The 18,572-nt window shown below is 51.8% G+C and overlaps 1 protein-coding gene across 7 annotated transcripts in view; it reads left to right on the forward strand.

Moving 5' to 3' along the window:
• CASZ1 (castor zinc finger 1) overlaps window positions 1-18,572 on the forward strand; it is a 208,121-nt gene that overhangs the window by 132,149 nt on the left and 57,400 nt on the right. For 2 of the 7 annotated variants that reach the window (XM_056330670.1, XM_056330671.1), the window contains one exon: window positions 4,752-4,912. The exons of the other annotated variants lie outside the window; for them this stretch is intronic. In XM_056330670.1, the coding sequence (XP_056186645.1) occupies window positions 4,894-4,912 (19 nt within the window). In that variant the 5' untranslated portion in view covers window positions 4,752-4,893. The remainder of the gene's footprint in view (window positions 1-4,751; window positions 4,913-18,572) is intronic. 7 annotated transcript variants of the gene reach the window in all.

Genomic DNA, 18,572 nt, shown 5'->3' on the forward strand with positions numbered 1-18,572 from the left:
GGGGTTAGGGGACAGTTTCTGTTGGAAAGTTGGTGCGATGTGATACTGGGAGGGGGTAGGAGGCTGGAAGTCCTGGATAAGTGGTCATCCAGGAGAGAAGAAAGCCCCTTTGCTTCCTGCTCTTTGTCAGGATTCAGCTCCAGATGTACATCAGACTCCCCAAGCCAGCGTAGCGTTGGTCTCTATCATCAGCCCTTGGCTGGCCGTCTGGCTGCGGCTCTCCGCAGGAGCTTCCCTGGGCAGACTCTGCTGGTCCCCGACTGCATCTGGCGAGCACACTGCTGCTCAGCCCCTCGTCTTCTTGCCCATCTCTTGTGAAGCATTCAGGGAGGTAGTTTGTACGAAAGACGGTGCATAAATGTGTGCGTTGGATGGGGATTAGGGGTTCTGGTGCCTTCTCTTGGATTGCTTTTGGCTGGCGCTGGTGATGTAACCGGGGCTGGCACTGCGCTTGCACGGCCTGCCAGGTACTGGGGGGAAGGGCCAGATGAACAGCATAAGAGAACATGGAAAGGATGAAGAAAGTGTTATATAGATAGATGTGGGTCGTCCATGGGAAAGTGAAGCCTGCAGGAGCCGTGAACAGGGTGTATCCTAAGCTTCCAGATTTTGGCAAATATGTTATGTCCCATGCCAGGGTGGGGAGGAGTTGCGGAGAGTAAGAAAGCTGTTCCTGCCTGGCTGTCTTCACAGGCATGAGGCTCGGCAGGGTAAATTCTTTGCTTCTTTGGGGCTCTTTTTATTTGACCGGATTAAAAAGCCTATTTGAGTTTCTTAAACCATTTAATCTAAAATCCCCAGGTAGATGCGCCACTGGATTCAGTTTTAAGCTTATAAACAAAATAGGTCTGTGTTTGTCTTCTCTTCGTTTTGTTCTGAAGAAGCAAGGGTTTGACCTGTCCTCCTTGGAGTCGGGGGGTAGTTGGGCTCTTGGGCTTATGAATCCCCTTGAGCTTTCTGAAGGGCGGGAAGGTGCGGAGACCGGGGTGCTGGTGGGACCTCCTGCAGCTCTGGGTTCGGTGTGCGTGTGGCCTGGGCAGCAGCGGGAGGAGGGAGAAGGGCCGAGTTCCACTGGGCAGGTTAAATGACTGAGGCAGTTCCCAGGGCTCAGAACCTACATGGAGTGCTGAGCGTATGTAAAATCCCATTAAGACCACTGCTCTGCAAGGTAGTGTGGGGAGATGGGAAAGGAGGAGGTCATAGGCAATTGGAGAAAATGGGAGGAAAGCATGCGTGATCCACTGGAGCGGTCAGGGTAATTCTTTCCCGTTCCCACAGCCCTTTGAGAGGAGCTTGTTCTCCTCCTCTGCTCCCAGCGTGCCCAGCTCCTGCCAGGTGTTCCTCCCGCACCCGTCCTCTCCACCTGCTTGAGGTTCTTGTCTCCTTTCCAGTTCTGTATGGCTTTATTGCTGCCACTCCCTGCGCTTCTGAGGAGGTTTCATGGACATGAGACCGGTTGGGACTGCTCTCAGATCAGCCCAGAATGGGACAGTTCATGATTTGTGTTTGGAGAGAGGTGCTAACGATGCCTACAGGAGCTACAGGAACGTTGCAGCTCTGTGGTCCACAGTGTCACGTTTCTGACAGTGGCTAGTGCCAAATGCTCTGAAGGAAGGTACCAAACCCCACAGCAGGCAGATGTAAAACGATCTGCCCCTGTGCCCCCTCGATATCCTTTCCATGTGTCCGGCAGAGACAGCTCGAGTTAGTGATGCCTGCGTGCCTGTGTGGGACGACAGCAGCAGCGCTCGGCCCAGCCCCAGTGGGAGAGGTCCCGTCCCCGGTTCCCCGGTGCTGGCAGCCGCAGCAGAAGGGAGGCCAGCTGCCCCATGCAGCCGTGGAAATGCTCGTTGCAGCGCGGCCGTAGGAAGGCCACGAGGGCAGGCTCTCCTGCTCGCCTCTGGTGGTCCTTGCTGTGAGCAGAGAGGCCTCCCGTGTCTGGGGCTCTCAAGGAGATGCTGTGTGAAGGGGGATGGTGGCAGGACTGTATCCTTCTCCCCCCTGCTTCTCCCAAGGAACTGGGGACAGACAGAGGGACAGGCATCTGTCCGATGGCAGCTTGAACGGGAGGGAGCCCTCTTGGCTTTGCCAAGGGAGCCTCTTTCTATATGGAAATGAAGAATTTAGGCTAATGGAGCTCAACCATCTCTAATTTTGCGATGGCAGGAGGATTTTGATTGAAAGTAATTAAGCAAGCTAGCTGTAAAATTAATTAAAGCAAAAGGGGGGGATTTTTTTATTGGATTGGATAGCGATATAGCGGCTGTCAAATGGGGGACGGATGGGGGTGACCTGAATTCTCTGCCCTCCCTCCTCCCACTCGGGACGTTTATGTCACTTTAATCTCCTTACAGCGGCTGGTGTGCATTTGTTTGAAATAATCAAGGAAATATGGTCAGAAATTGTCAGCTTTCAGATCTAATTTACCTGACAGCCCTGCGCGGACCAGTAAGCCTCTGTGTGCGTGTGTGAGAGCGTGTGTGTGTGTGGTGTATGCGACTGTGTGGTCGTGGAGGACTCCTTGTCTCCCTTCTTCCCACTTTTTTTCATTCTGTCTTCTCTTGATTCCTAGCAAAAATACTTCTGACACATCTGGGACCACCCAGCACCTCGCAGGAAAAAAAAATAAAAATGTTTGAGAATTTTCCTGTGGTCCCTTCTCCACCCCCACCTTCCCATCCCTGCCTCCTCCCAACCTGCCGCCTCATCCTTGCACCATAACCAGCTTTAGGGTTTAGGCAATATAGGATTAGGGGAGGTGGCTGTAATTCTTTATTCCAGATGGCTGGCAACTGCTAAACCCACTGTCACAAGTACTGAGTTACAAAAATACTTAAATTAGGCCCTTTGTTTCAGCCCATGTCCCTGCCAAGCAGGTCTCCCTATGTCCTGCCGGCAGCTCAGCTTGCATGGAACAGGTGGGGGACTCTGAGTCAAGACTATAACGATGCTGGGGAGAGTCTTCTCCAGACTTGCACCTATCTGGATTCCCTTGCTCAGCACCATCTGCTTGTTTTTGCCTTTAGCACTTAAAGAGAGATCCTGCAGTAAGAAAGAGCTAGGCATGACTTGGTATACATGTGCTCACTTAGCAGGTGACAGTCCTGATCCGGGGACATATGAAGGCTGCAGCTCTCATACGTCTTACTGGGGGGTGAGTGCTCTTGACAGAGATCCAGGTTCCCCCCTCTGGACCTAATCCTGCAGGTACCTGGAGACCTGAGCTCAGTGTACTGGAAACTGGGGAGGGAGGACATCTGCTATAGGGCCAGTGTTCCTCAGAGCTGCCCTGGTGCCTCACATCTGTCTTGCTAGGTTGGCTCTTAGGGTTATTATTTATTATTTATTATTGTTCATTAAGTGCTGACAGAGTTGGGGCTTTTGTTTGTTTTGTTTGGGTCTCCCATTTAGCGGCCTTCGCTGAGGCAGACTTCAGTGCCAAGACCTCAGGCGCTTTTACAATTACAGCCCGTGATCCTATTGTATTGTTTATGTAATGACTCTCAATCCCAAGGGATTCTGCAGCCTTTCTTAGACCCAAGCACCCAGCACCTGGCAGGGAGAGTGCAGGGCAAGTGCTGGCCCCTGGTGCCAAGGAAAATCTCTGGGCTTTACATGCTAGGGGATCATTAATACGTAGGCAGATGAGGCTGGACCTTGCTGCAAGGATCCACATGCAGGGAAGTTGATTAAGCTGCTTCAGGAGGAGGAGCGGATGATTCATCCCTGCCACGGCCTGTGTGGTTGCGGGGTATAGTGGTGGCTCAGACCTGGTGCTCTGGCTGTTGGGTGGCTGCAGCCCGCCAGTCTGTCGCTGATACAGTGAGCTGAGTGACTGGTTTGTGGGCCAGCTTATGTGACCAGTCCCCTGAGTGTCCCAGAGCATCCGGAGCCATCTCAGCACTAGAACTGAAACTTTCAGTTTGTTAAGTAGATGTGTGGAGGGCACCTCGCCAGCTCTGTAACCTGCTGGACATGGGTAGGACATGGTCTAGTCCATGACCGGCTGTGTGTGGCTATGCTGAGGTGGGTGATGAGCTCATCACCATGATTCCCTGGTTTAATTCCAGCTTTGCCACTGATTCACTTTGTATCTGTAGCCATGCGAATGCATAGCTTTGTGCCAGTGCTTCCTCATCAGTATAATGGGTATAATTAGGCTTCCCTGATTGAAGATAGCACTGAACGCTTAGCGTGCTGGCAGATTTTTTTCTTTTGTTTCAAAGTCCTTTCCAAAAAAAGGGGGTAAGACCTGATTTTAGAGTGCTGGTTCCCATATCGTATTTCAAATATATGGGGATTAAAATCTCTGGCACTATCAAACCCTTTCCTTGTGGGACAGGTCTGCTGTGAAGTGTTGGTTTTCCATAAACCTACCAGAAGCATAGTTAGGTGAAGACTTAAGTCCTTCTGAGCGCTCAGTCTCCTCTGTATTCGGCAAAATACGGGAGTTGCAGGATGTGGCACTGCTGATTTTCTGTGTTAATTACAAACATAACAGAATTTTAATATCAAGAATAGTCTAAATAATTTCATGGCCTGTTAACCAAAAGAGAGCTTGAGTTCTGGGATGTGGACCAGGCTACCACTGATAATGGTATCTAGTCAGGGGTGTCTGGAAGAAGGGCCATGCTGGACAGGATGCTGGATAGGATGGGTAGGAGCTGGCTGCTCCTGTTTCCTTCTGTAGATTGCAAGACCAAATGATTAAGAGTGCATTAGATAATTTTCTAACATAACATTCCCTACAGGCAGTTACTGGCATTGCTGTAGAGGCATCCTGAACGACGGTGTTGGAAAAGGAAGTGCACAGGACAGTCATTCTGCATTGTGAAAATGTTTGAGACCCCCATGCAAAGCTGTGCTCTGTTCTGACTCCAAGTCTCCTCAGACATGGCCGAGGAAAATGCATGTGAGTGCTAACCTGGGGGCACCTTCTGTTCTATTTGTACCTGCTTGTACCTGTTCAGCACACCTCCCCTCTCAAGCACTGCCGCTCTCACTGCAGATGGGTCTGGAGATCCAGGAGCTAGAAAACATCCTGTGGTTGGGTGAATGGGATGAAATGTTCAGATTTGGGTGGTGTGTCTTTTTTCTCTCAGTTTGGCGTGAGTGGCAGTGGGAGGGCATAAGCTCAGTCCTCTGGTCACCGGCGTGGTGTCAGCTGGGAAAATAATTCTTCTGAGCTTAGCAGAGTGATGTTAGCATAAGAGCAGTCAGAGAGGGATCAAGCCTAGCAGGTCTGGAAGAGGAGAGCCTCAGCGCTGGTCTGAGAGTGTCAGAGATATGTGACACATTGATTTTGCTTGCTTGTGCTCAGGACTGGAGATGAGCCACTCATCCTCGGTCTGTGGGGCAGGAGAGTCCTTCAGAAAGCAGACTGGCAGCTCAGCTCCCATCAGTTCAGAGAAGCCACGGGAATGTGCAAAGGGATCCCCAGGAGTGAGACATGGCAGAGACACCTGTATCTGCCTTTCCTGGGGAGACACTTCAGGCTGTGGAGCTGCTGAATCTCACACAGCATCTTGCTCCAGCACTGAATCCTGGCTGCTGTTCTGTGCATCCAGCTGGCTTGGGGCAGTGAAGGGAAGAAAAAGGCAGAGCCAGCGACTCAGCTGATCGGGGGTTTCAGGCAGAGGTTGCCTTGCCTGACTTGTGATGGATTCGGGGGCTTTCTGTAAAAACTGTCTCCAAGGGCAAGTCCGAACAAGCCGGTTACTCTTAATTTCCTGTGGAGGCAGAAAAGCCACCGAGAAAACAAAACTGCTGCAATAGAAGGTTTGGGGATAAAAGGGCATAGTGTTGCTGGCCAAACAAGACTGTGTTTGATGATATATCTGTCATCCCAAATGCCTCCCTGGCAGCGGGACCCAAGGACCTCATGAGGATTCAGGACAGGCTTTTGGGAAGACATCCCCAGCAGTGAAGTGGGATGCTGAGTGGGGCATAAGGCAGTGGGGGAGGCATGGAAAGCTGTATGTCACACTTCCAGCTCATCTGCTGGGGCCCAGTTAAAACACAGGTGTAAGGGAAAAGGGTGTCAGTATGTCTCCCACTCAGCCTCTCCCTTCCCCCTTCTTTCGATCTCATGCCATCCTGGGGCACCATGCGAGTTTATCAATTTACACCAGAATGCAGTAAAACCACTGAGGTTGCCAAGGTCTTGGTTTCATTAATTCTGAACCCTGATATGCCAGCCCCTTGCTCTGGCACTCGTTTGCAGGGCTGTTGCTGCTAGTGCAGGCTCGCCTCACAGCTTATTAAACCAGCACCTTTGAAACCTACACTGAATGCATAGAATCGCTTAGGTTGGAGAAGACGTTTAAGATCATAGAGTCCAACCGTAAGCCCAGCACTGCCGAGTCCACCACTAGACCATATCACAGTTCAGATTCATAACATCAGATTCTGCCATGTCCCTCACTCCCCTAGAAAACAGCTTATTAAAAATCACCATTGGTAATTGCCTGGGAAGTCATATTTTTAGTGCTTTCCTTCCGTTCTTGGGAGTTGAGCTTTCTCCTTTCCCAGACCATGGAGTAAATCATGACCATCCTTGCTATTTACTTCAGACTACAGAGGACTTGAAAATGTTCCTGTAGGGCCAGTCTGCGCTCAGGAAAGCCAGTGGATCCATCACAGTTGTCTTTGGGAGGGAGAAGTTCTGCATGATGCTGAGGGTTAACAACTCAAAGGCAGTGATTGCCCATCCTGGGCACGAGCTGCTAGCAGCTGCAGTGTCAGCAGGGACCCTCAACCCACCACTGCTCTGCGGTTTCAGTGCCCACAAATCCCCCTGGTCCATGGTGGCTGGAGGTGACTTCTTCTCCCAGCCCTGGTGGAAGAGAGAGCAAAGGCTGAGAAATGGGTTGCTCAGCAAGCGTGCCTGTGCGTCCCCACAGGGACCCGACGGTGTTTGTGGTGGGAGGGCAGTGCAGGAGCAGCAAAGTAGTCCCAATCCCTTGTCAATGTTTGTGTCTTTTTGCATGTTGGTGGATATTTGTCAGTAAGTGATAGTGCTGAGCTGGATACCACTGAGCTGCTGGAGGCAGAATGAGAACTGTTGACTTTGAGGAGCTTGAAATGTGTCTTTGGTGCTGGAGGGTCTCCTCATGCATCCTTGCAGCAGTGGGGCTGCTCCCCAGCCCTGGTGAGAGCCACACTGCTCCCCAGCTGGGCTGGCCAGCCCAGAGGCTGTGTGGGAGAGGGCTCAAGGCAGCGCTCCTGGAGTTCACGCTGCACAGGAGATACACCCTTACGGAGCTGTCTTTTTATTTGCAAACTGAGCAGTTGTACTGGAAGAGATTTAGCAAACATGGGACTGCACAATGCTATGTGTACTGAGTCACACATCAGGGCTAGAGCCAACTAGCACTGTGAGCTACTGAGGCAAACATTTGAGAATTGTTACAATAGGCACCAAAAATATCTTGAAGTGAGATCTTTCTGCATCGCTGCATGTTGGGTAACAGGGAGGGCTGACAGCCTAAGCTTAAACTCTACCCACATGCTCTAGAGCTCATCCTGGGCAAGGCAGGCAACTGGGGTGGGAACAAAACAGAGAAAAAGCAGTTTTGCTCCTAAAAAGGGAGCCCTGATTAGCCAGTTTCACATAGACTGGAAAGGTTCTGCTCTGGTGGGGGGACAGGGTTGTGGTCCTGCACAGCGAGTTAGGCTTTAGTGTTTGGCCCCGTGCTCCTGGCTGACTGCGTTTCAGGGCAGGATGACCCCAGAGTTACTAACATGTTGGATCTGCAGCTCAGAGCTCCCCACACCTGCACAGGGCCAGGGCAGGACCAGTGCCTACAAGATGTTTTCTCCTGTCTGGTTTTGAAGCTCCCAAGCAAGGGGGCTGCTCTTGAGGTCTCTTGTAGAAGCTGTCCCTGTTGCAAGGTTTTCTCAGGGGGTTGCTCTGTGGTCGTCGTTTCCTCCCTGTCACTCCCTTGTAAAGGAGCTACTTCCCCAAAGCCCAGGTCTGGTTTCAGAGACGCAATCCCCCAAACTCAGATCTTGGGGGCTTGTCCAAGCCATCTCAGCAGAACTGGAGAACAGGCAGTGGAGGCTTTCAGTGCTGCTGGTACATACTCGCGCAGACTGAGCGCAGGGCTGGTAGTGAGCGCTGGATCTGACTCAGCCTCCTGCCAAGTGACCTTTCAGCATCCTTCCTCCAGTCCTCCCATACCCTTCCCTCGTGTCCTGCAGCCTGCTGCTCTCCGCAACCCTCGTGTGGGCTGGGATCGCACCTCGGCCTCGCCGCGGCCCCTTCCTGGCTTCGAGCGCTTGCTCTCTCCCACTGGTTTTGCAGCCGTTTTTTCTGCCAGCGCAGGGCACTGAAAAGTGCTGGCACTGCCAAAAACCCTGTGTGCACTACGACTCCCCAAACATCCCTTTATTTTTATTGTTCTGTTAATTACTGTTTAAACTTTAATAAGTCACTTCGTCAGGAGGGGGGACCTGCAGTGAGGTTTCTGTGCAAACACTGGGCCCGGCAGTGACTCTAGTGTAACATAACCCTTTATACAATGTGGGAATGTTTAGACTGTAACAGAAACTTGTTATTTTAATGACAGTTAAAGGGGGAAAAAAAAGAACAGAGCGAATGAAAAAGGGAAGCAAGTTTGTTGGGGAAATGGCTCATCTCAATCTCTCTGTCTGGCCTCTTTTCTCTTGGCTTTAATGATAGCTGGATAAGGAGGCTTTATGGCTTCTGTTGAAGCAAGTCTTGTTCCCAGAGATGCCCTATACAAGGCAATATGTCGTCCCCTCTGTTCTGCGGGGTAAGGCTAACAGCAAAGAGATGCTGATGGAAGCAGCATGGCTTGATTTTGCTCAGAGGCAGCAGCAGATGCCTAAAGCCAATTTGAGCTCAGTCTAATTATTCTGACCCACACAAGAGACTTTCCCCTTCTATTCAGAGCTTCTTCCACTGTTAAGTTTTTAAGTAGCTATGCTGAAACAGATGCTGGCATGCCATAGGTAAGAGGGTCCAACATCCCATGGAAAAATGGACCTTGAAGCTAGAAAATGTTGCCTGATTTTGACTGGTCACCACTCAGAAGAAGGAACCATCGTGGATGCTGAGTGAGGGAAAGGGGGAGAGAGAACCTGGCTCATACTCTCAGCAGTGGGAGGGTAGAGGGTTTGCAGACATCCTCGATTTTAGATTGTGACTGTTGACATCTGTATTGCTCTGAGGTAGCAGAGGATGCCCGTGCAGCGGCTGATGTCCCTGCATCACAGCACTGAAGTCACCTCCAGGTTTGGCTTGCCTTGTCTATATTTAGCACTCACTATAGACAAGACCATATAGAGTGATATATATGATCTGAAAACCTTCAACTCATGCTGACCTCTCTGCTGCTACAGCGAAATCCCCAAAATCTGTACAGTTTGAATGTGGAGTGACGCAAGGCCGGGAGAAGGGAGCGCTCCCACCTTATCCCTGCGCAGGTTTCGTGTTTCCCTGTCCCCAGGCTGGTCCCTGGGGTGCTGGTCCCCGGGCAGCCCAGCTTTCACTGCCAGCGTGGGTGGTGGGCCCGAGGGACTGAGGGAGGAGAGGTGTGAGGGGAGTCGGGGTACGGGCTGGAGCAGAGGCTTGGCAGATGTTGAGGAGGAGGAAGCTGGGATGGTGTTGGGAACTTGGGGGAAGAAAAGGGGAGAGTAACAGCACACTAGGGCAGCTGGGAAGGGAAGGGGGACACAAAGGGCAAAACTTTGGAGGGGAGGTTAGGAGGATGTGTGGTGTAAGGAGCACTGCTGGAAGAGGAGCCTTTCATAGCATCGAGAACCTTCCTCGGGCACCAGCGCACTGCCAGGACTCCTGTTCCTCTGTGCAGAGACCCTCTGTCCTCTCTGCAGAGTTTCTGATCAAAACAGGAGCCTGGGGGACTTGCACCCCCCTAAAGCTTTTTGGTGAGGGCGAATGTAGGGTGGAGCGGGAGAGGATGAAATCATGGGCCTCCGGGGGACTGTTTTCCCAAGTGGGTGAGCGTGCAGGGAGCAGGCCAAAACGGTTCACGCTTTCCTCGCCCGCTGCTGGGGTTGTGATTGTTATTGATTGGGTTTGCTGTTCTCGGCACTTTGTGTTTTTCCAGCTGAGCACTGGCTGCCCCTTGAATATTTTTTTTTCTTACCTCTGCTTTAGTTCAAACACCCACAGAGGTTGCAGATGGGGCAGGTGTGTGCCCAGCCCTGTGTGGCGGGGGTGAGCCCGCACCGGGGCTGCGCGCAGTCGGGAGCATGCGACGTCTGTGTAAGGTACCACTAACATGCAAGCCTGCTGTCAGTAAGATTAAATTCACAGGTCTGTGTTATCTCTGGAAGTGTGTCATACAAAAAGGTAAAGGAACGTGCTCTTGTAGAAAAACCAGCGTCAGGGCTTCATGTTGAAGCACATAATAGGAACATGCACAGGGACTTCCCACGCTTGGGCATGTATAATGTATATCTGGCTCAGGGTGCATAAGCTTCAACCTCAAAGACAGAGGGCTAAGGGAACTGCTAGCTGGAGAAATAGTTTTATTTCATTTCCAAGATATGGTCATGACTTTCAGACCCTGCCGAGCCCCTCGTGTTGACCTGCTCTCACACCAACCGTGTGGTCACGTCCCTCCTGTGCCTACTCATGGGGCCAGTGGCAGGAGCCGTCCCTTTAGGAATGGCATTTTTCAGGTTCCTCTATGAGGTTGAACATGTCCCAGCTGCAAAAATAACTAGCCTATATACCCTGTGGAAACAGGAGCAGCAGCGACACATCTGTCTGGTCTGGGCAGAGCCAGCTTGTAACTAATGCCCCAAAGGGGCATCGAGCGGCTGCAAGCACTTGTCAGTGTGGAAGCCCCACATGGCGACCTCTGGGGGGGACTAGCCCATCGGAGGGGCAAAGCTTCATGGAGGGCAGAGCAACAGATACCTCTGGGCCTCTTGTAGGACCGGTGGGTTCCAGCAAGACATTAATATTGACTGGCTGCTCTAGACCAGCTGCAGGGCATGCAGGCTGCTGGCGGGGCGAGGCGAGGGGCCGAGGCTGGCACTGCTGGGCGCCCGCGTCCCCAAGAGCAGCCCCAGGCTCTGCCCCCCCCCGGCCCCTGCTCCTGCCTCCCCCGTGGCCGGTGGGGTCACTTTGGTTGGAGAGCGCAAGCTGAGCTCAAGGATAGAGCCCCCTGGACGGAGCCAAGGAGCCACTGTATAAAAAACGCTGAGGTTTTCCTTTTCTGTACAGCGCGTTTCCCTAAATTGCCTTTGACTGTGTGCATCGCTAATGAAAGTTTATGCCCTTGTTAGAAGGACAGGCAGGTCCGTTCCAGTTAGGGCTGGGTCTATCCTTCTGCCAACTGCCCTCCCCAGCACACACACACGCTCGCTCGCTTGCTCGCTCTCCCTGGTGAATAAGTGGAGGCTGTTATAAAAAAAAAAAAAAAAAAAAAAAAAAAAAAGAGGAGGGGAAAAAAATTTCCATATTTGTGTAAGTTGCTTTAAAAGCATTTTATCATGTCATAAAAAAAAGGAAAGTACTCTCGGAAATTGATCCTGCACACGAGCCCATTGGACAGAAGGACGTCGGGATGTTAATGGCTATTTTGCTCCAGGGTGGCTTATTAAAAAATTTATACATAAATGCTTAAAATTGCATAAATTATTTAAAAAAAAAACATAGTAAGCAATTTGCAGTCCCGATCCACTTTTCCTCTTTTTCTTTCCCTTGTCATCCTTTTCTTCCCTTCTTTCCTACAAAAAAATTCCTTCCCCCTGTTCTCACCCTTGTCCCCTCCCTGTCTGAAAATGTGATGCATCCAAAATTACACACGTATGTGTGTAAAATAAATATGATTTTAAATGTGACCCGCCACTGGCCAGCGGAGCTGGCTGCGAAGGGGAAATAAAAAAAAAAAAAAGAGGGGAGAAAAGAAAAGAAAAGAAAGAAAGAAGTTTGGATATGATGAGTGTTTCTCGCAGGCGTGGAATGTCACCCACATATCCTGGAGATTGTACTGGGGAGGTTTATGATGGTTTCCCATTGATTTGTTTCCCCGACGCAGCTGCCGACCTCTATTGAGGGACAAACATAATCAGCACTGACGCAAATTAGATGGTTATTCGTTTTGAAAATTGACAGAAAAACAATAAAAAAGATGAAATGCTCCCAAATCAATAGATATAATGAAATTCAAATAATCCGAGAGATGAGGTCTCCATGGCAACTGATAATGTGGAAAAGAAAACAATTTAATAAAGGACAGACACACTTTGAAAACAGATTGGGCAAAGGGAAGGCGGGGGGGCGAGGGAGCAAGGGGGGCCGTGGGTTGGGTGGTGGTGGGAGGGGGCAGCGGGAGGAGGTGGTGGTGGGGAGCCGGAGCCGGCTGCCTCTCCGGTTGGTTAGCGGTGCTGTAGTGAAGGATCACTGTCCATCCCAAGGACGCTTGCCATAATTAAGAGAGGCTTTCGGTCCAGAAAGTGCAGATTCAGGTTTTAATACACAAAATTATTTCAGGAGCACTGAATCGGAAAGTCGTTTGTTATGACCTTCCTGAGAGGCCTGGAGCAGGGCATGTTGGAGGCGCGGCGGCTGAGCCAGCTGAGTTATGGCATATTTGTGTTTTTATAGTGCGGAGGGGAGGGGGGAAGGGGGGAAGAAGGTTAAACAGTATTTACAGCTCAGTTGTTTTCAGAAAGGAAAGAGAAATAGAGTTCATGAAAAGATGCGAGTGGAAGCGAGAGAGAGAGAGAGGGAGAGGGAGAGATCCCCTGCCCGGCACAAACACTCCGCTGGGACGCCAGCTCCAATGAGACACTCACCGATGCTCTTTTTGCCTTAAGGTGTGAGGTGCAGACGGGCTGGGGGTAAAGAGGGGCTCTGTGGTGGGATGGGGAGTGTGGCTGTCCCTGCTGCCAAGTCTGTCTGCAGGGTCCGGCTGGGAGCCCACTGTCTTCTCACTCCAAGCTGCAGAATAAACTAGGCATGTGGGCTTGTGCTGAAAGCGTGCATGCGAGTGTGTGTGTGTGTGTGTGTGTGTGTGCGTGCAGGGTGCTCTGCGCTCACACGGGTGGCTGCCTGTGTGCGTCTGCATGTGTGGCTGCTAGTGGGCTGTATGTATGTGGGTGCTCTCCGCGTGTGCAGGGCTGAGCAGAGCTCGGTGCATGCGGGTGTGCGCCTCTGGGGAGGTGCATATGCTATATATCTGTCTGTATTGCAGAGTGCGGGTGTAACACTTGTACGGTCACAGGTACATTGACGTTTGCATGCATTAGCATGTGTTCTGTGTGCATACTGTTTCATGAGCACATGCACGGGCATGCAGTTGCGTGTGTTTGTGTGCTGGGTCATGCGTGCCCCTGCATGTGATAGTGCACCTGCATGGCCACGTTTCTATACACGTGTGTGTTCCCACTGATGGGTGTTTGTAATTAGTGATAGCACTAGCGCATGGATGGGCTCACAAGGACAGGAGAGATAAGAAGATGAGCTCTAATGACCAGAAGAAAGAGCAGCAAAAGGCAAGATGGAGAATTAGTGTTGGTGTGAGCACTGGGTAGCGTGGGGTGAGTGCCCGCACAGCCCGACCAGTGGGGTTCCTCTCCCAGCTCTGACAGGACTGCTGAGTTAACAGGCTCGGGGATGACCTGCTGCTTTCATGCCAGAGCTCAGCTCTCCTCTGGCCAGACTGAGCCTTTGCCACACAAACAGGACGGACAAGCATTTCTCCTAACCACATTGCACAGTAAGGGCAGGTGACAGGCATCTCCGGGGATTAGAGAGCCCTGAACTCCCGGTGCTGCATCTGATGGGTGCCTGCTTTGTGGGTTCACAAAAGACTCCCGGCCCCACTTGGGGATTACAGAAACCTCTAAGGGACCTGAGTGCCCCCTTTGCATACCAAGCCCAGAGCACTTTCGCCTGCGCACACACAGCTCAGGCAGCGGGGCTGTGGGGAGGACATTAACACAAGCTGGACAGCTAAGATGCTTTGGTTTGCTCTCTGTCATACAGCTCTTGCTGAGGTCTCACTTACATTTGCGGGCTAACACACTGATTTACTTTGCAGGACCTTGAAAGACCACAATAATGAACTTTTTCTGGCACTGTGTTTCTTAGTGATGCATCAAGCATTCAGGCTCCCAACTCCCATTTAGCTCCTGACTTCCCACTGCAATTAATTAGGGGTCTGCATTCTTTGTTGGGTCTGAGCTTAATAGTGCTGAAAGGGATTGCAAATTGCTCTTAAACTGCCTACCAACTACCAACAGGGTTTGGAGGGACCCTTTGTAGGAGGTGGCTCACTTAACCCCTGCCCTTGATTAGGGATGACTCTTGAGGCCAGCCTGAAGCCGGAGCTGCTCTCCACTGACTCGGGTCACATTGTGTTTGGATTCTCTGTGAAGTAACTCATTAAAGACAGTCACCAAGAGGGACTGATGAAACTTTGAGCAATTCCCTTCCTCATCTGCGTCCTTTAAGAGACCAGTTGTCTCTCCCAGGTCCTTTTTATTCCCCCAGGTACTCACAGCTAAGTCTGGTTCCCTCTCTGCCACCTCGATGTCTCACCGCACCCCCTGCCCCATCAGCGGGGTCTGGGCAGCGTTTTGGAGAGGCTCACACCTTGGCCTCTGCCTCATTCCTGGGGAGCTGGCTCCCGCATGGGCTGGCGGGCCCTGCTCCAGAGGCTTTCCCAGACCTTTTTGCTCTCCACCAGCCCTTCCCTCCCTCTCTCTGCATCCACCATGTCCTCCTGGCACAGCACCCAGTGCATCTACAGAGAGGTGAAGTTTGGCACCGTGTTTGCATTTAGTTGCCCTGGCAACGTGTCTCGCTTCATAGGGAGTTTTCCAAGGGCCACAGCTAGCCTGCAGGGACCTGGTGGTGATAAGCTATTACTCTTCACCCTCCCTTTTGCGTCTTTCCTCTTGGTTTTCTTCACAACCTGTGGGGAGATTGATGGCAGGATTGTGATGTAGATGTTAGCAGTTCTGGTTGATTTATAGAGTTACTTAGGCTGAGTGAGGCCACTTAGGCTCATCTGGATAGTAAACCTTTTAACTGGACTGAAAAATTAATAATAAATAAATAAATAAGGCAAGAAGGAGAAACTGGATCAGAAAAGCTGATCCTCTTGGCTTTATGTTATCTGAAAGAAAGACTCTGAAGACAGAAGGCTCTGAGGGAGCAGCCCCTCTCAGCCTGGGGAGCAGCGAGACCCTGCTCTGAGAGCTCTGAGAGCAGGTTTTTGTGGGACCAAGAAGAGGAAACTGTTGAAATGTCTTACCAAAGATCCTGCATTGGCAGATGAACTAGAAAGTTGGCTGCATGACTCAAGGGACTTCTGAGCTTCAGACTACCCTGAATCAGTGCTTTTCCTCTGCTGTTGAACTGCAGTAGCACCTAACATTGCAAGCGAGATACTGGGCCTGCTAAGCTAGGCAAGAAATCTTTGCCCAGATGGCTGACTATCTGAAGAGACCCAGCAGGTAAAGGACAGAAGGGCAGCCTGCCTGATGCTGTTTGCCCAAAGAGAAGGAGCAGGTCAGTAACAGAGCAGGGAGCAGAACCAGAGTTTTGACTCCTGTTACTCCCTTTTCCCCCTCTTCTTTCCACTCTGCTCCTTTCGTTAATTCTGGAAGTTCCCTGTGTTACTTGTGTGCAGAAAAAGGGGCTTGTTTCTTGTCTTTTGAAGGTTCAGGGTACGTGAGTGCAGAGCGTGGCAAAGGGAAGGGCAGAGGAATGGAGCTTTGTCTCGGCATTCAGGGGTGAGCAGCAGAGCCGTAGTGGCTCTCAGAGTAAGGAGGCTGGGGGTAGACAAGATCAAAGCACGTTTAGGATCATTTTTGAGATCTGCTCAGGAAAAGGTTCAGACGTGCGTTACTAAAGAGCTGTGAAGAAGGATTAGTCCTGTCCTTGCTCGCAGTTGAACCACTTTCCCCACAGCTGTGCCAAATGCTTGTGAAGAGCTGGTCGAGCGGCGGCAGAACAGGTCAGCAGCAGGTGAGAAGGCAGTGTCACAGAGGAGAGTGGTGCGGTGCAAGGGAGTGGGGCCAGTGCGGAGGCTGTCATGGTTCAGCCATGCAGGCGACAAGGGCCCCGAGTGGGGCTGAGCTGGGGTCGGGTTGAAGACGGGTTCCACGCAGGCTGGGGTGGTGCAGGTGAGCAGGTCTCTGCAGTGGGAGAGGGTCAATGCAGCAGCCGAGGCGGCAGCGCAGTGCTGAGTATTAGCAGGTGTCCGTCCTGCTCTGCTGCCTGCCAGCCGGGCTCGGCTCTCCAGCGGGGACTCTGCGGACTCTGGAGGACTTTGAGTTGCAGCCCATTGCACCATTGCAGCAAAGAGGCTGTGCCTGGGCTGTGCTAGGGCCAGCTCACTCCTAGTGTGAGGTCTGTGCTGCCTTTCTCTCCCTGGCCAGTGATATATGGCATAAATTAGGCCTCTGAAGGGGGATACTGCATCCTTAAGAAGAAATATGTCCTCATTTTTCTTAAACACCGTTTGCACTGAGTGAAATGTTTAGAAGGGACGCTGAGGGATAACTTTATTTCTTACTAGGGAGTTCAGAGCCGTTCAGTTAAACCCATAAAACACTGGGAGTAGGGAAGCTGACAGCCTGCCCGTGCATTAGAAAAGCCATTACTCATCTAGGGGAAATTCACCCCATGCCGGAGCCTCACGTTACCAGTGGGGTGGTCCAGGGGAGGACACAGGATCATCTCCCATGGCCATCTAAGGGGTCAGTAGGATGCTCAGGGGTTGAAAAGACTCAGTAACAATCCAGCACAGTGACAGAGTGCTGATACAGAGATCTCAAAGCACAGAGTAAACATGGCTGCGTTCATCCCGCTGGGTGGGCAGTCATCTTCATCCCTTCTTCTCCTCCTCCTCCTCTGCAGGGGGAAACTAAGGCACAGAAAGCTGAGGAGACTGATGGTTACACCGTGATTGGAAACCAGGCTGGAAGCCAGCATTCCTGGCTTTTAACCCCCAGCTTAAATCACTAGAACCAAATTCCCTTCCAGAGCAAGGAGTCTTAAGTCAGGAGCCCTGACCCCCTGCTCCGTTTCTGCCGCAAGGCCATGTTCCCAGGGAGGCGTCAGGAGCCCTGGCTCCACCTTCATTGCTCCGACGTTCAGCCCTTTCTTCCCAATGGGATTTAGAAAATCCGCTGGAAGACAAAGGCAAGGACTTGCAGGTGGCAGTAATGGGAATTCCTGTCTCGGATGATGGTTGTTGGTGCAGTGGGCTGCGTTACAGGTGTGGCTGGGTGGGCTGCTGCTCTTGCACAGGCACCTGGCCGGTGCAGGCTGCCATCGCTCCCCCGCAGCTGGCTGTCTGAGGGGACAGGGCTGCAGGCACCCAGCATCGTGGTAGGCAAGGCATCAGCCACCAAGAGGGTGGTGACTTTCTATTTGATATTTATTTTGGAGGCTTGACACCAAAAGATTTAATATTTGTTGGAAATGAGAAACAGTTCTCAAATGAATTTGGAGAGCCTGGGAATTAATGTCAGCCACCCTCCCCTCCCTAAACACCCCTCCTCCCCGTCAGCTCAGGCCCCCCCTTTCAATTTCTGAAGCCTGCTGATTTGAATATTTATAAATATCAGTAAATTATTTATTGTAGCAATCTGCTGTGCCATTTCACCAATCGCCGTTAACACTTTAGGGCTCGCTCTTCAGGAGGACGCGACTGGAGAAAACGGGCACCTGGGGGCTGGGAGCGTGCTCTGGGGAGAGGACTTTGGTGCCAGGGCACAGCCTGTGTGGCTGTGATGCCAAGAGGGGCTGGCTCTGTATGTGACACAAGAAGAGCTGGGGGTGTTTGCAGGAGAGGATGGGGACCCTCTGTGCCCAGTACTAGGGGAGACTGCAGGGGGACACAGGGAGAAGACGTGGCTGGAAAGGGAGGCTTGTGTTAGCGGGGGAGGGCAGCAACGGGGACAGCCTGATGGGGTGGGCTGTTCGCTGCAGCACCCTTGCAGGCTTTGCCCTGTGGTGCGCAGGGACCTCGCTCTGGCTTAGTGCTCAGCACTAGCCCTCTCGGCTTAGTTTCTGTTCCCTTGAGGAGGAAAATTTCTCTCGGTTTCTCCTGTCCTGTTCCCTCTCTCCATAATTACACTTCTGCACTGAAAATACACATCATTGAGAGATACTGTGGCTGTTTCCCATTTGGGAAAGAGGGGGCTCCCCATGTTCACGAGCTGTTCTCTGGCGAAACCCTGGCGGTGGCACCAGAGCAGCCAGGTGGCAGGGTGGGAAGCAGGAGCAGCCTGGCTGGCCAGCAGCCCCAGTGCAGGGCACCAGCATCTCTAGAGCTGATGCAGCTTCCCCCCTCTTTCAGGATGACTGCTGTTGGTCGCAGCCCAGTGCGTACACCGCCCCTCACTATCACCAGAAAATTACAGTTTAACTCTGTAGCTGAGAAGGTTGAGCAAAGGGAAGCAGGACAGGCTTGCTGAAGGGAACCGGTGCTGGTCTGTGCCCATTTGGGCCAGGGTTGAACCAGGCTCTGGGAGCTGGAAATAGGGAGAAAAGTGGCCTCTTGTGCAGCTGGAGATGCCAGTGTGGCAGGCAGGAGAAGGTCAAGCAGTGC

The sequence above is a fragment of the Falco biarmicus genome, chromosome 3 (assembly GCF_023638135.1).
Source record: "Falco biarmicus isolate bFalBia1 chromosome 3, bFalBia1.pri, whole genome shotgun sequence".
In the NCBI taxonomy this organism is placed as follows: domain Eukaryota; kingdom Metazoa; phylum Chordata; class Aves; order Falconiformes; family Falconidae; genus Falco; species Falco biarmicus.